At 41.2% G+C, this 15,393-nt stretch overlaps 2 protein-coding genes across 2 annotated transcripts; both read right to left on the bottom strand.

The window, feature by feature from the left end:
- Positions 1–418: 418 nt before the first annotated feature.
- Positions 419–3,191, bottom strand: LOC131895854 (protocadherin-3-like). Its single transcript, XM_059246401.1, has one exon. The coding sequence runs from the start codon at positions 3,066–3,068 to the stop codon at positions 681–683; it is 2,388 nt and encodes a 795-aa protein (XP_059102384.1). The 5' UTR covers positions 3,069–3,191; the 3' UTR covers positions 419–680.
- A 5,816-nt stretch (positions 3,192–9,007) lies between these two features.
- LOC131895853 (protocadherin beta-6-like) lies at positions 9,008–11,687 on the bottom strand. Its single transcript, XM_059246400.1, has one exon. The coding sequence runs from the start codon at positions 11,399–11,401 to the stop codon at positions 9,008–9,010; it is 2,394 nt and encodes a 797-aa protein (XP_059102383.1). The 5' UTR covers positions 11,402–11,687.
- Between the last annotated feature and the right edge of the window lie 3,706 nt (positions 11,688–15,393).

The raw sequence follows: 15,393 nt of genomic DNA, 5'->3' as shown, positions 1-15,393 counted from the left end.
TAAGGGTTAACTTTCTGTTTTTACCAGTGATCAAGACTGACAAAAGAACAACTGTCCATAGAAGAGTGTTCCATTGTACCATGTTTTCTTAGACAAGGTTTGCAACATCATTTATTTCATCAACAATGACCCAAATAAAGAGAATACTGTAAAACACTTTGAATTTTCAACTTAGCATCAAGTAGACAGTAAAGAAGATTGCTAGAATACTCAGAAAATGCAACTAGTATTTGATCTTTATCAAGGCAAACTTCACCACAGCTAAGCCTGTTGGTGCATCCTCATAATCCCAACATTTCGGGCAACAGAAGCAGATAGATCCCCACAAATTTTTGGTCAATCTGTGCTCAGCCATTCCAGATCAGCTAAGGCTACAAAGACCCTACCTCAAATAACCAAACAAAATAAGGTGCCACTAACAATGAAAGAAGTTCCAATTTGTTACAGCAAAACCAGTTCTAAGAACCAGCAAAAATATATAGAAAAAAAACTCAGCATGCATTGGTAGAGCATAGAAATATAAACAAACACGAAGTAGATTCAAACTTTCTGTAATGAGATTTGAATAAACAAATCCAAAACAAGGGATAAACTAAACATATAGCTCAAGATTATTCACTGCATTCTACATTAGGGTTACTTAACGATAAATGAGGTAAAACCACTACAAAATAATCGCTCTAATAGAATCCAAAGCTATTGCGCACAACAGCGTTTTCACTTTCTTCAGCAGCAGCCTGAGTCTCAACGTTGGGAAACAAAGGTTTAACAAATTTGAACTCATTTGTTCCAGTATCTCCTTTCAGACACACCTCATACTGGTAGCTCTGGGACAGGGTCCCAGTGCCACTGACGTCTATCAGGTGTCCAGGAAAGTGTCCCTCGGGCAAAGAGCAGCCACCCAGAGAGGCCGCCCTGGCCCTCCTGCACAGCCTCACCCCCACGAACAGCAGCACAGACAACAGGAAGATGGAAGACACAGAAGCCAATGCAATGACCAGGTACAGAGTGAGCAAGTCCTCGTCCTGGGCAGGGTCGCGCGCCACCTCTGGCAGAGGCAGGTAGGGCTGAGAGAAGCCATCCACCAGCAGCACATGCAGAGTGACACTGGCAGACCTTGGAGGATCTCCATTGTCCTTGACCAGCAGCAGCAGCCTGTGCTTGGGAGCATCGCGCTCAGTCAGCAGCCTGGAGGTGCGCACCTCGCCATTGTGAGCCCACACGCTGAACAGCCCAGGCTCCGTGGACTTGAGCAGCTGGAAGGATAGCCAGGCATTCTGTCCAGAGTCGTGGTCCACCGCCACCACCTTGGTGACCAGGTATCCAGGCTCTGCCGCCCTGGGCAGCAGCTCTGTGCAGGGTGCAGAGGCGTTCTGCAGCGGGTAGAGCACGAAGGGCGCATTGTCGTTGGCGTCCAGCACCAGCACACGCACCAGCGCCTGGCTGCTGAGCGCAGGAGAGCCTTGGTCTGTGGCGCCCACCTGGAACTCGAAGGTCTGCAGGTCCTCATAGTCCAGCGCTCTGAGCGCGAACAGCTGCCCATTGTCGGCATTGATGGAGACGAGAGAGGCGAGGGCCAGCTGTGGATCTTGAGTGGGCAGCAGAGAGTAGGTGATGTGGGCATTGGAGCCTGAGTCTGAGTCTGTGGCACTGATGGTGCCTATGTGCAGGGCAGGGCTGTTGTTCTCTTGGACAAACAGGGTGTAGGAGGTTTGTGTGAAGGCGGGGGCGTTGTCATTGACGTCCGACACCTGCACTGTTATGGTGTGCTGGGTTGTGAGCCTGGGTGTGCCCATGTCAGTGACTGTGATGGTGATGTTGTACTCAGCTCTGCTCTCTCTGTCTAGTGGCCCCTCTGTCACTAAAGTGTAATAGTTCTTGAAAGTGGATTTTAAGAGAAATGGGAAATGGTTCAGAATAGAACACACCATCCTTCCATTGTCCCCGGAATCTGAATCAGAAACACTGAAAACAGCAACTACAGTCTCTGGGGAGTTTTCTGGGATAGGAATTGTGAGCTTTCTGATAGTCAGCTCTGGGGCGTTGTCATTCACATCCAACACCTGTACAGACACAGTGCATTTCCCCGAAAGGCCTCCTCCATCCGTGGCTGTGATTTCTATGTTATAATGACTATTAACCTCGAAATCCAACTCATCACTCAGACGAATTTCTCCCGTGATTTCATCTATTACAAATGGTTGAGAAGCTGCATCACCTTGAAACAGAGAGTAGGCTACACTCCCATAAGGTCCCACATCTAAATCCCTGGCAGAGACAGTGACAATTAAGGCACTGAGGGGGCTGTTCTCAGGGACTTGCACCTCATAGAGCGACTGTACAAATTGAGGGGTGTTATCATTGATGTCCACAACTTCAATGCGAACTGCTGTGGTCCCAGACCTGGGAGGAGACCCACCATCCACAGCAGTGAGGGTTAAAGTGAGCTCAGGCTCCTCCTCCCTGTCCAGGGCTCTGTCCAGCACCAACTCTGGGTATTTCCTGCCATCAGCGCGACTCTGAGTAGCCACATGGAAATGGAGGTTGGGGCTGACTGTGTAGTTCTGAACAGCATTGCTCCCCATGTCAGAGTCCTGAGCTGCCTTCAGAGGAAACACATTTCCTGGCTGGGCACTCTCAGGGATTTTTAGGAGCATTTCCCCGTGAGGGAACTCTGGAGAGTGGTCATTTATGTCTGTGATCTGCAGGTCAGTTTGGAAGAACTGCACAGGGTTTTCCAGAATGAGCTGGAAATGCACCACACAGGGGTCTGTCACCCCACACAGCTCCTCTCTATTTAATTTTTCCTTTAAGAACAAATTCCCGGTCTCTGCATCCAGTTGCAAGAGCTCTTTGTTTCCTTTGGAATGGATTTGTGCTCCTCTGGTGGCCAGTTCCCCCACCCTGAGCCCCAGATCTTTGGCCAGGTTAGCCACCAAGTAACCACTCTCCGTTTCTTCTGGCATGGAATATCTAATCGCCTCAGAGCCAGCCTCCCACAAAAGCAGCAATATAGTAAGAAAAAAGACTTGCCTTTTCTCTGGCGTTTTTGCTACAGTTGTCTCCATTGTTCAGGACCAGATCAGAGGGCGCTGCTTCTTCTAGTCGATAATAATCCACTTAGGGGCCATGAAAATATTGAACTAAATCCGATTAGAGAGGCACCTTCTTCCCAAATTCTCCCAGAAACCTTTCTTATTACCTTCTCTTTCAAACAGCAGCCAAAGTTCTGGTTCTCAGCTTGGTGAGATGGCGTCCTGGGCGTCTGCAGAGCCCATTCTTCACACTCTTAGCCTGCAGCGCCACCAAGCGTCCTTATTTGTTCTTGCATTTCATTTTACCATTTCCTTCCTCCAAATTTTAAATTTAATATATTTCAGTATCCTTTTAATTTATACACGCAGTTTTTAGCAATTGGAAGTTCTAAATATTATTTTGTTGAAATAAGTTTTGGTTGTAGGTATAAGTTTTAGAACAATAGAAGATGACATTAATGTTTTGTTATAAGAGTACTGAGTAGATGAATCAGCTTTCTTGTGTAGGCTTATAATTTGATTTTTTCCAAGAAACTAAAGATAATGGACATATAAAAATCAATTTTACACTTCTTATATATGCTTTGAAACATAACATACATCCTTGATGGGGGAAAAGTTAGAATCCATTGAATTTTCATAATGTTACTTATCTCAACTTAGATAAAAATAAAATAGGCCAAATTTCAAGAAACCAAGACTACTATGGTTTGGTTACTTTGCTTCTCCAAAAGATAAACATTTTGCATGTGTGGCTGTACTAAGACCATGAGGCATAAGAGTTCTAGTTGCTTCATATCCCTGCTGGCATTTGTGTTGTCTTCTCGATTTTTAGAACTTTAGTGAGTGTGTGGTGACTTCATATATAATTTAATTAGCATTTGTCTGTCATTTATGAAGTGATGCACATTTTCACATTGAGTGGCCATCAGTATAGAGTCTTCTGAGATTCTTGTTCATATTCTTTATGATTTTTTTCCAATATGAGGCTTCTATTTGTTTGCTGGTTGGTCTGAAGAAGTATCTTGTATATTTTGGATATAATCTCTTTTTTAAATATATATGCTCAAATATTTCCTAGTCTATGCATTGAGTTTTTTTGATACTGTGATTTGATCAATAACATCTAAATTGTGCTCAGTTTGATCTGGTAATACTTTTCAATTTTGTTGAGTACTTTTATCCATAATTCAAGGTCATAAATATATATGTATATTTTGAAATTTTACTTTTCATATATAAGGTTATTAACTTAAAATATGTTTTGAATGAATTATATTGAAGTTCTTGATTGCAAATACCTTTGCACTATGTTACAAAGGTGAGACCCCCTTCCGAGGGGCTGTGACTGTCCTGAATCAGTGTTCCAGTTTTCTGAGTATCATATGTCATGTAATTCTATGTTATCTTCATTACTCCAGATTTATGACAGATTTTACAGAGATGAAAGTCTCCTTTTTAAAAAAAGAAGTCTATTTTTGATGAATAGTTTTACAATCACATAAAACTGATTTGGAAATGCAGATATTTTTCTCTCTACAACATGTGCAACATTCCTTGTAATAGTTACCTGTAGATGGAAGTTTCTGTCCCATCAACAACTCCCAACTACCTGGCAGCCACTTCCCAAATTACCACACAGAGGCTTATGTTAATTTTAAGTGCTCAGCTGGTAGCTCAGGCTTGTTACTAGCTAACTTTTACACTTAAATTAACCTGTATTTCTATTTGTGCTTTGCCACATGGTTTATGGCTTGTTGACTCATTTTTTACACATCCTGCTTGTTTATGGCTGGCTGGAGTCTTTCCTGACTCGGGCCTCCTTCTTCTCATCATTCTCAGTTTGGCTTTCCTGACTAACTTCCTGCCCAGCTACTGGCCTGTAAGCTTTTTGTTAACCTGTGAGAATAATACATCTTCATAGTATAGAAAAAGATTGTTCCACAACATTTCCCCTTTTTTGTCTAATTAAAAAGGAAGTTTTTAACCTTAATAAAGTAACATTATATGCAACAAAAACAATTAGGAAAAATTACAGCAACAATTTCCAATCCATTTGCATTTAGAAAATTAGAAAAAATACTTAATTGTCTATCTTTTTGAGTCTAAAGTTTTGTATCTAATTTACTTTCTATTATCATCAAGGAAAACTATAATTATAACTGTTTAGTCTTTAACTCCATCAAAGACTCCAGAAGTGTGCAATGTTACCTAATGTCAGGGACATCAGGCTGCCTGGACTGTCACCCTAAGTTCTTTTGTAATGTTGGAGCATTGAACTATGGCCTACAGGCCTAGCATATCTGACAGACTTTCCTGTGAAGAAGGGAATTTTGAAGGACTGTCCTATCCTGTCTCACCAAAGTTCAGCAGTTCTTCTTGTCCAGTGTGGACAGCATACGGTCATGAGTTGAGGCAAGTTTCTTTCCCTAAAGGCTAAACTTGTGCCACAAAGAAAGCAAAATCCATATAGAGTGTTTTGATACCCACCATCCTCTTTAGAAGTAGATTGGTGCTGCCAGGAGCAGACTTGTCTCATGACAAGAAAAATATGTTACTAAAAAATTTTAAATATCATATTCTGTAGGTCTTTAAAGTGTTTGAAGATTGAATATCTATCCAAAATATAACTCTGTATGACCTTGAAAACATACTATAAGTTTGCTATTATAGATGACTATTAATCTGTATTTCTTAATTATATATTACACTTTAAAATGAGCTGCACAAACACAATATCTTAAACAAGAGCAGAAATATACATAGAGTATAACAAAATTAACTTTAAATTTGTATCAATTAAATAAAAATCTATACTAATGTAAAATATTTTGAGATTAACAGTTTTTTGGGATTAAAGTAAATTCAATAATCTACCATTTTGTCTTATCATTTTTATATTTTCCCCTTTTCTTTTCAGAAAGAAATCCTTGGATCTAATTTCCCTTGTTCAGCTTTTTTCCTGATCATAAAAATAACAACTTGTAACCAAACCCCCTAAACAATGACAAACATTTATAACCAATATTTTGGGAATGTGGGCATAGTTCTCTAGACTACTTCCTGTTGACTGGGGCACTTGTAATCTTTGAGGGATCCTGAGAAAATTTAAGATAATGGTCATATCTTGGCTGGAGTAGTTGGTGAGGCTGGATCATCTCAGCCAGTAGCCTTGAAGCTGTTCTGGAAACAGAACTCAGAGGAAACTGCAACAGGTACCCCTGCCAAACTGGTACATTTCTGACAATTGATGATCCTGCATGTGTACCACTGAGTGCATAGTTTAAATCAAGGTTCCTCTTGGTACTATACAGTCTGTAGGCATGGATAAATCTAATCATACATGCACATAATTTTAGAATATCATAGTTTCACAGACTCTTCCCACCCCAACCCCATTCTCAAAATCTCTTTATCTATCCTGTCTTATTAGTATTTTTGGAAATCACTGACAGTTTTTATTCCTCCACAGTCAGAATTTTATAGTATTGAGGTTTTTTCAGCTTATAGTCTATGACCTACTGATGTGCATTTAAGTTTCTTAATGGTTTTCTGTAGGTTGATAGCTCATTTCTTTTTGTTGTTGAATATTAATTCCCTATGTGAGTCCCCACAGAGACAGAGGGCTGTAGAATTCCCTGGAACTAGACTTACAGGTGGTTTTGTTGGGACCCAAACCTGGAATCTCTGGAAAAACAGCAAATGGTCTTAACCATTGAGTCACCTCTCAAGCCTCTATTTTCTACTGTTTAAAAAATGGAGCTTTTTTTGTAGGTGCACGTAACAAAACTGGAAATGATAATAGTATCATGATTGTGGACAGATTTTACACAATTACCAGCCATCAGTAGGTGCACATCACAAAACTGGATAATATAAAGAAAACCAAGAGGAGAAACAAAACATGGAAATAAAGAAATACAAAATTAGTGGATGGAAGGAATGCATGTTGATATGAAATACCTAAAATAAATACAGAAACAAATTAAGAGATGGCTCAGTGGTTAAGAGCAAGTGGATGTGAGTTCAGTTTCAGCACCCACCCCTTGTCAGGGGGATCACAACTGCCTTTACTCCAGCTCCCAGGGATTCAACACCAATATCTGGCACCCAACGTGGGGCATGAACCGACAACCCTGAAATTAAGAGTCTTATGCTCTACCGACTGAACTAGCCGGGCATTATTGGTTGTAGTATTAAGGAAACTCCACGAAGTTAAAAGGGAGGTTTATTTTGTGGGGTAACTTACAAGTAAAGGGATAGGTTACAGGGTCCGGGAAAGGTGTAGTATAGTCCAGAGGTGTTCTCTGGAAACTCTGCTCCATCTATCTGCAGTGTCCAGGATCCAGAAACCAAGAGAGCTGGCACGTCTGGATCTCAGGTCTTTAGGGCTCTTATCTTGGCCACACCTTGTAGAAGTGACAGTTACTGAAGCCTCAGTGGGGGTAGTACTTCCAGGTCAAAGCTGGAACAGCTACCCACTACAGAGAGCAATGAACCCTTGTGCTCAGCCCACTTTCTCCTCTTCATACAGTTTGGAATCCCAGTCCAGGGAATGGTGCCACCCGCAATGGTCTTCCCACCTCAACTATTCTAAGCATTATAATCCTCCATAGAGTGGCCAGTGATTCTAGATCTCAAGTGGACAGCTGAGGTTAACATAAAACCACAGAAGCTTCATTTACACTTTTATTTCTAGAACAAAAGGATAAAATGAGACCATCAAAAGTCTTGATTATCAGAGGATTTCAGTCTTTACTTCTGTTATTCAGATTAGTTTTCAAACAGTATTATGTTCAATGATTTAATAAGATATGATTTGTATCTGTTTGCTTGCTGCTTTTTGGTGCCTAGAAGTGTACCTAGGCCCTGGCATGCATGCATGGTCTGCCATTGATTATACTCTCAGTCTGGAACACTTGTTTAGTGATTGAGATGACAAATTATTAGTATATAAGGTTATCCCTTTAATATTTATAAATGAAATTATTAAAATTAATATTTAAGGAACAATGTGCTAGGTATGTGGTGGACAAATAATGCACACAATCTCTAACATATGTGCTCCACATAAGAAGAAAATGTCCACATTTCTACTGTCTAAATATTTTAATAAATGAATGTTTATAATTTGGAAGACAAGTATGCCAATTGTTAATGGTTACTCAGGGTAACTGTGAGAACCTTCAGCTATTAATGAGGCTCACTATCAGAATATATGGTTGGCAGGTAAGAGGTCCTATATTTAATATCTAATAGCAAAAAATTAAAGTGAAAAAGATATAAACACATTGGCCATAAAAATTTGAAATTTTCTACTAAAAACAGGTAAAGTAGCCAGCATTTAAGAGACAGAGATAGATGCATGTCTATAGCTTGAGGCCAGCCTGGTCTACAAAGTGAGTTCTAGGACACCCAGAGCTACATAGCGCAAGACTCTGTCTCAGAAAAGAAGAAGAAAAGCCAGGCGGTGGTGGCGCACGCCTTTAATCCCAGCACTCGGGAGGCAGAGCCAGGAGGATCTCTGTGAGTTCGAGGCCAGCCTGGGCTACCAAGTGAGTTCCAGGAAAGGCGCAAAGCTACACAGAGAAACCCTGTCTCGAAAAACCAAAAAAAAAAAAAAAAAAAAAAAAAAAAAAAAGAAGAAGAAGAAGAACGATCCCCCCACCCCCAAAAAAAACCAAACAGGCAAAAAAAAAACCCACAACATGTAAAGTAAAATGCATTTTGTTGTGTAATATCGAGCTAAAGTAAAACATAAGGTGAAATAGAGAAATTGTGTTCGTAATATACATTATTCATTACACCTGAAACTGCTAAAGTAGTTACCAAGAAAGAAAAAAATTAGAAATGGAGGACATACAAATGCTTCACTTACAATGTCAATACTTGTATAAATTGATTCACTTTCTTAAGAGAACCATTCTGCTACAGATTTGTCAAAAATAAATTCACTGAACGAGATACAACAATTAACTGAATACAAAGCTGTCCCTGCAGTGAGGACTTTCCTTAACTTCTCTCCCAGGATCCTGAAACAACAGGTTGGGGATCACAGGTTTGAAGAAATTGAACTCACCAGTCCCAGAGTCTCCCCTCAGACACACCTCATACTGGTAGCTCTGGGAAAGGGTCCCAGTGCCGCTGACATCCACCAGGTGGCCAGGAAAGTGTCCCTCAGGCACAGAACAGCCACCCAGAGAGGCCGCCCTGGCCCTCCTGCACAGCCTCACACCCACAAACAGCAGCACAGACAAGAGGAAGATGGAAGACACAGAAGCCAAGGCAATGACCAGGTACAGTGTGAGCACGTCCTCATTGTCCTGCGCGGAGTCGCGCGCCACCTCTGGCAGAGGCAGGTAGGGCTGAGAGAAGCCATCCACCAGCAGCACATGCAGAGTGACACTGGCAGACCTTGGAGGATCTCCATTGTCCTTGACCAGCAGCAGCAGCCTGTGCTTGGGAGCATCGCGCTCACTCAGCAGCCTGGAGGTGCGCACCTCGCCATTGTGAGCCCACACGCTGAACAGCCCGGGCTCCGTGGCCTTGAGCAGCTGGAAGGACAGCCAGGCATTCTGTCCAGAGTCGCGGTCCACTGCCACCACCTTGGTGACCAGGTATCCAGGCTCTGCCGCCCTGGGCAGCAGCTCTGTGCAGGGTGCAGAGGCGTTCTGCAGCGGGTAGAGCACGAAGGGCGCATTGTCATTGGCGTCCAGCACCAGCACACGCACCAGCATCTGGCTGCTAAGCGCAGGAGAGCCTTGGTCTGTGGCGCTCACGTGGAATTCGAAGGTCTTCAGGACCTCATAGTCCAGCGCTCTGAGCGCGAACAGCTGCCCGTTGTCGGCATTGATGGAGATGAGCGAGTCTAGGGCCAGCTGCGGGTCGTGGGTGGGCAGCAGTGAGTAGGTGATGTGGGCATTGGAGCCTGAGTCTGAGTCTGTGGCACTGATGGTGCCTATGTGCAGGGCGGGGCTGTTGTTCTCCTGAACAAATAGGGTGTAGGAGGTTTGTGTGAAAACGGGGGCGTTGTCATTGACATCAGAGACCTGAACTGTCATGGTGTGCTGTGTTGTGAGCCTGGGTGTGCCCAGGTCAGTGACTGTGATGGTGATGTTGTACTCAGCTCTGCTCTCTCTGTCTAGTGGCCCCTCTGTCACTAAAGTGTAATAGTTCTTGAAAGTGGGTTTTAAGAGAAATGGGAGATGGTTCAGAATAGAACACACCATCCTTCCATTGTCCCCAGAATCTGAATCAGAAACACTGAAAACAGCAACTACAGTCTCTGGGGAGTTTTCTGGGATAGGAATTGTGAGCTTTCTGATAGTCAGCTCTGGGGCGTTGTCATTCACATCCAACACCTGTACAGACACAGTGCATTTCCCCGAAAGGCCTCCTCCATCTGTGGCTGCGATTTCTACGTTATAATGGCTATTTACCTCGAAATCCAGCTCATCACTCAGACGGATTTCTCCTGTGACCTCATCTATTACAAATGGTTGAGAAATTCCATCACCCTGAAACAGAGAGTAGGCTACATTCCCATTCATCCCAGCATCTAAATCCCTGGCAGAGACCATCAAAACTACGGTATCAAGGGGGCTGTTCTCAGGGACCTGAACCTCGTAGAGTGACTGTACAAACTGGGGGGCGTTATCATTGATGTCCATGACTTCAATGAGAACTGTGGTGGCCCCAGACTTGGGCGGAGACCCACCATCCAGAGCAGTGAGGATCAAACTGAGCTCAGGCTGCTCCTCCCTGTCCAGGGCTCTGTCCAGCACCAGCTCTGGGTATTTCCTGCCATCAGCGCGACTCTGAGTAACCACATGGAAATGGAGGTTGGGGCTGACTGTGTAGTTCTGAACAGTATTGCTCCCTATGTCAGAGTCCTGAGCTGCCTTCAGAGGAAACACAGTTCCTGGCTGGACATTCTCTGGGATTTTTAGGAGCATTTCCCTGTGAAGGAACTCCGGAGCATGATCATTTATGTCTGTGATCTGCAGGTCAGTTTGGAAGAACTGCACAGGGTTTTCCAGAATGAGCTGGAAATGCAGCACACAGGGGTCTGTCACACCACACAGCTCCTCTCGATCTAATTTTTCCTTTAAGAACAAATTCCCGGTCTCTGCATCCAGCTGCAAGAGCTCTTTGTTTCCTTTGGAATGGATTTGCGCCCCTCTGGTGGCCAGTTCCCCCACCCTGAGCCCCAGATCTTTTGCCAGGTTAGCCACCAAGTAGCCACTCTCCGTTTCTTCTGGCATGGAATATCTAATCGCCTCAGAATCAGCCTCCCACAAAAGCAGCAATATAGTAAGAAGAAAGACTTGCCTATTCTCTGGCGTTTTTGCTACAGTTGTCTCCATTGTTCAGATTTAGTCCAGAGGGCGCTGCTTCTTCAAGGCGATTATAATCCACTTAGGGTTCGTGAAAATATTGAACTAAATCCGATTAGAGAGTCACCTTCTTCCCAGTTTCTCCCAGAAACCTTTCTTATTACCTTCTCCTTCAGTCAGCAGCCAAAGTTGTGGTTCTCAGCTTGGTGAGATGGCGTCCTGGGCGTCTGCAGAGCCCATTCTTCACACTCTTAGCCTGCAGCGCCACCAAGCGTCCTTATTTGTTCTTGCATTTCATTTTGCCATTTCTTTCCAAATTTTAACCTTGATGTGTTTCAGTATCCTTTTAATTTACACAGGCAGCCTGAATTGTAAGCCCACTTCTTTGCAATTGGAAGTTCTAAGTGTGATTTTGCTGAATTAAGTTTTCGTTGTAAGTATAAATTTTAGAATTATCGAAGATGGAATTAATGTTTTGTTATAAGATTACCAAGTGAATGAATCAGCTTTCTTGTGTAGGTGTATAATTTGATTTTGTTCAAGAAACTAAAGATAATGAACATATACAGAAATTATTTGTATACTTTTTATATCCACCTTGAATATAACATACATCCAGAAGGGGGAAAACGTAACTGCATAACCTATTGACTTTTTAATAATGTTATTTAGCTCAGCTTAGAGAAAAATAAAACAGGCCAAATTCAAGAGAACCTGGCCTGCTATGGTTCAGTCACTTTGCTTCTTGAAAAGATAAACATTTTGCATGTGTAATTGTACTAAGACCATGAAGCGTGAGTGTTCCAGTTGCTTCATATCCCTGTTAGAATTTGTGTTGTCTTCTTGATTTTTAGAACGTGTGTGGTGACCTCATATGTAAATTTAATTAGCATTTGTCTGTCATTTGTAAAGTGACACACACTTTCATGTTGACTGGCCATCAGGATAGAGTCTTCTGAGGAGCTTGTTCATGTCTTTTATGTATTTTTCTGATATGAGGCTTCTATTTGTTTGCTGGTTGGTCTGAGGAAGTATTTTGTATATAATGTATAATCTCTTTTTCAGATATATATGCACAAATAGTTCCCGGTCTATGCCTTGAATTTTGTTGATATTGTGGTTTGATCAATAAAACATCTTAATTGTGTTTATTTTGATCTGGTAATACTTTTCCATTTTGTTTAGTACATTTAAACTTCCATAATTCAAAGTCATAAAGATATGTGTGTATTTTGAACGTTTACCATTCACATATAAACTTTTAACATAAAACATATTTTGAATGAATGAAGTTGGAGTTCTTGATTTCCAAAAACCATTACAGAATGCTACACAGGCGAGGCACCCTCTTCTCAGGGGCTTTGATGTCCTGCCTCAGGGTGGTTCCAGGTCTGCCCCAGTGATCCAATTTTCTCTCTTACGGCCATGTAATCTTCTGTTGTCTTCATTACTCCATTACTTCACTTCATTTTATTGAAATGAAAATCCCCCTTTAAAAAGCAGTGTATTTTTAGTGAGTAGTTTTAAAATCACATACAATGACTTGGAAATGCAGAGACTTCCTCTCCACACCATGTGTGACCATCCTCACTGTAGGTACCCCTGCAAACTGGTATGTTTCTGACAACTGATGATCCTACACGTGTACCACTGAGTCCATAGTTTAAATCAGGTTCCCTCCTGGGATATAAGTCTGTAGACATGGATAAATCTAATCATGCATGCACATATTTTTAGAGTATCATATCACAGTTTCACTGTCTCTTCCCACCCCCATTGCATCCTCTAAATATATCTGTTTCTCTATCCTGTCTTATTAGAATCATTGGAAATCACTGACACTTTTTCTTCATCCACAGTCAGAATTTTACAGTATTGGGTTTTTTTCAACTTAGCGTCTATGACTTACTAATGTGCACTTAAATTTGTTAATGGTTTTCCATAGGTTGATAACTCATTTCTTTTTGTTGTTGAATAACAATCCCATGTGTGGGTCCCCACAGAGACAGAGGGCTGTAGAATCCACTGGAACTAGACTTACAGATGGTTTTGTTGGGACCCAAACCTGGAATCTCTGGAAAAACAACAAGTGGTCTTAACCACTGAGACATCTGTCAAACCACCATTTTCTACTATTTAAAAAAGATTTGTTTTTCAATTTATTTTGTATCTTGTGCATGTGAATAAATGTCATAACAGTGTGAATGTCCTTGAAGATGGTGTGGGATCCCTGAGAGCTGGAGTAAAGGCGGTTGTGATCCCCCTGACAACGTGTGGGTGCTGAAACCTGAATTCAACCCACGTGCTCTTAACCGCTGAGCCATCTCTTCAAGACTTCAATTTTTCTGTATTTATTTTAGGTATTTCGTATTGACAGGCATTACATCTGCTAATTCTGTATTCCTTTATTTTCATGAAGCTTTACCATTTATATAGTTTTATGACAAATGTATTTTTTTATGGAATTGACTTTGAGTCTTAAATATCAATTGTCTTTCTATTTATTTGCTCAATTGTTGCTTGTTTCAAAAGTATAAACCAGTTTATTTTAATGACATAGTTATTTTATTCTAACACATGCATCTTCTAGGTCATTGTGTTTTGTTCTCCTCTGGTTTTCTTTATATTATTCAGTTTTGTCATGTGCACCTACTGACTGTTGGTACTTATGTAAAATCTGTCCATAATCATGATACTATTATCTTCTTCCAGGAAAGGTTCACCCTTTGCTTTTAGCCTGAGAGAGCACCGTCTTGTGCAACCACTCCAACCCAAACAGGCACTAAACTTGTTCAAGGTTCTCTGAAGTCCTTACAAGCATGGAATCTTGACAAATTTCTCATTACAAACATGAATTCTGTACATCGACTCTGCCAGGCCAGTCCCAATCTGTAATCTTTGTACTTTGTACAAAATCTCATTCTGCCTTCAGAGAGTTTTCAAATTACATTTTTAGTCTTCTTTCATGGGCTGCTGAGTTAACAAGTGTCCTGGGAAGGAAATGGATTTTCCATTCTGTCAGAGGCTACTTAATAATGGTGTCTATACTAAGAACCTGTTGATGATTCTTCAAGCAAACTGTTGTAGGACTCAGTTCTCATATAAGTGGCTTCCAGGTGTATTGAAGAGATAATTTCTGACATTCAGTCAGTTTTTACAGCTGTTTTCTGGTGTCAGATAATCCATCTAAGCTGGAGGGGAATTCTCCAAAATACATGCACAATCTTTAACTTCATGTTTTAAAATACATGATTTTTGTGACTTTTGATCATGAAGGAAGAGCGGAATATTTTTTATTCCTGATGTTGGGGAGATTGAACCAAGGGAATAGCATCTATTAGGCAAATGTCCTACTGTTGAGCTACAACAGCAGATCTTGGCTTTTTTTCTGTTCAGGCAGGTATCCTGAGTTCTGGACACCATTCCAGAAGAGGTACGTTGGCACTTCACGGTCAGGTCATTAGAGTTGTCTGTCATACTTGAGCCTTATATGCTTGTTTGTATTTACTTTTTCTCAGTTTTCCTTCTTTCTCACTTTGATTTTAAAATTGAATAACCAAAAATTACAGTTGAAGGCAAGAGGATGGTCAGCAACTTTCTTTTTATATTTCATTACATTCTTAGGGGAGGAAACATTAATTCAGGGAAAGACGCAAATACTTAAACTCCATAAGAATGACACTTGAGATTTAAAAACAAACAAAAGGTAAACATGATCAATGTGTACATTATGTACATGCATTAAAAACTCATAAGGAAATCCATTGCTTTGAAAATGAATATATACCAACCAAAAAGTAAAACATATAAAGATACTATAAACCAAGCTCTTCAATTGTTCATATTCTGGCAGAAGTTAAGTAAAGTTTTCTTGCAGTTGTATACATATGAATTTAACCATTAGAAAGCACATAATAAGCTTACTTGACTCGTTGAATATTAGTTGATTATAATTCAGTTAAATTTACTATAGTTCAAATCAACTAAGAACCAGTTTGTATTATGTGGTAATCAGCACAATT

This window comes from Peromyscus eremicus, chromosome 19 (assembly GCF_949786415.1).
Source record: "Peromyscus eremicus chromosome 19, PerEre_H2_v1, whole genome shotgun sequence".
In the NCBI taxonomy this organism is placed as follows: Eukaryota; Metazoa; Chordata; class Mammalia; order Rodentia; family Cricetidae; genus Peromyscus; species Peromyscus eremicus.
This window is presented reverse-complemented; position numbering and strand designations above follow the sequence as displayed.

Excerpts from the sequence above, each read along its gene's own strand:
- LOC131895854 (XM_059246401.1), bottom strand. The coding sequence starts at position 3,068 with ATGGAGACAACTGTAGCAAAAACGCCAGAGAAAAGGCAAGTCTTTTTT.
- LOC131895853 (XM_059246400.1), bottom strand. The coding sequence starts at position 11,401 with ATGGAGACAACTGTAGCAAAAACGCCAGAGAATAGGCAAGTCTTTCTT.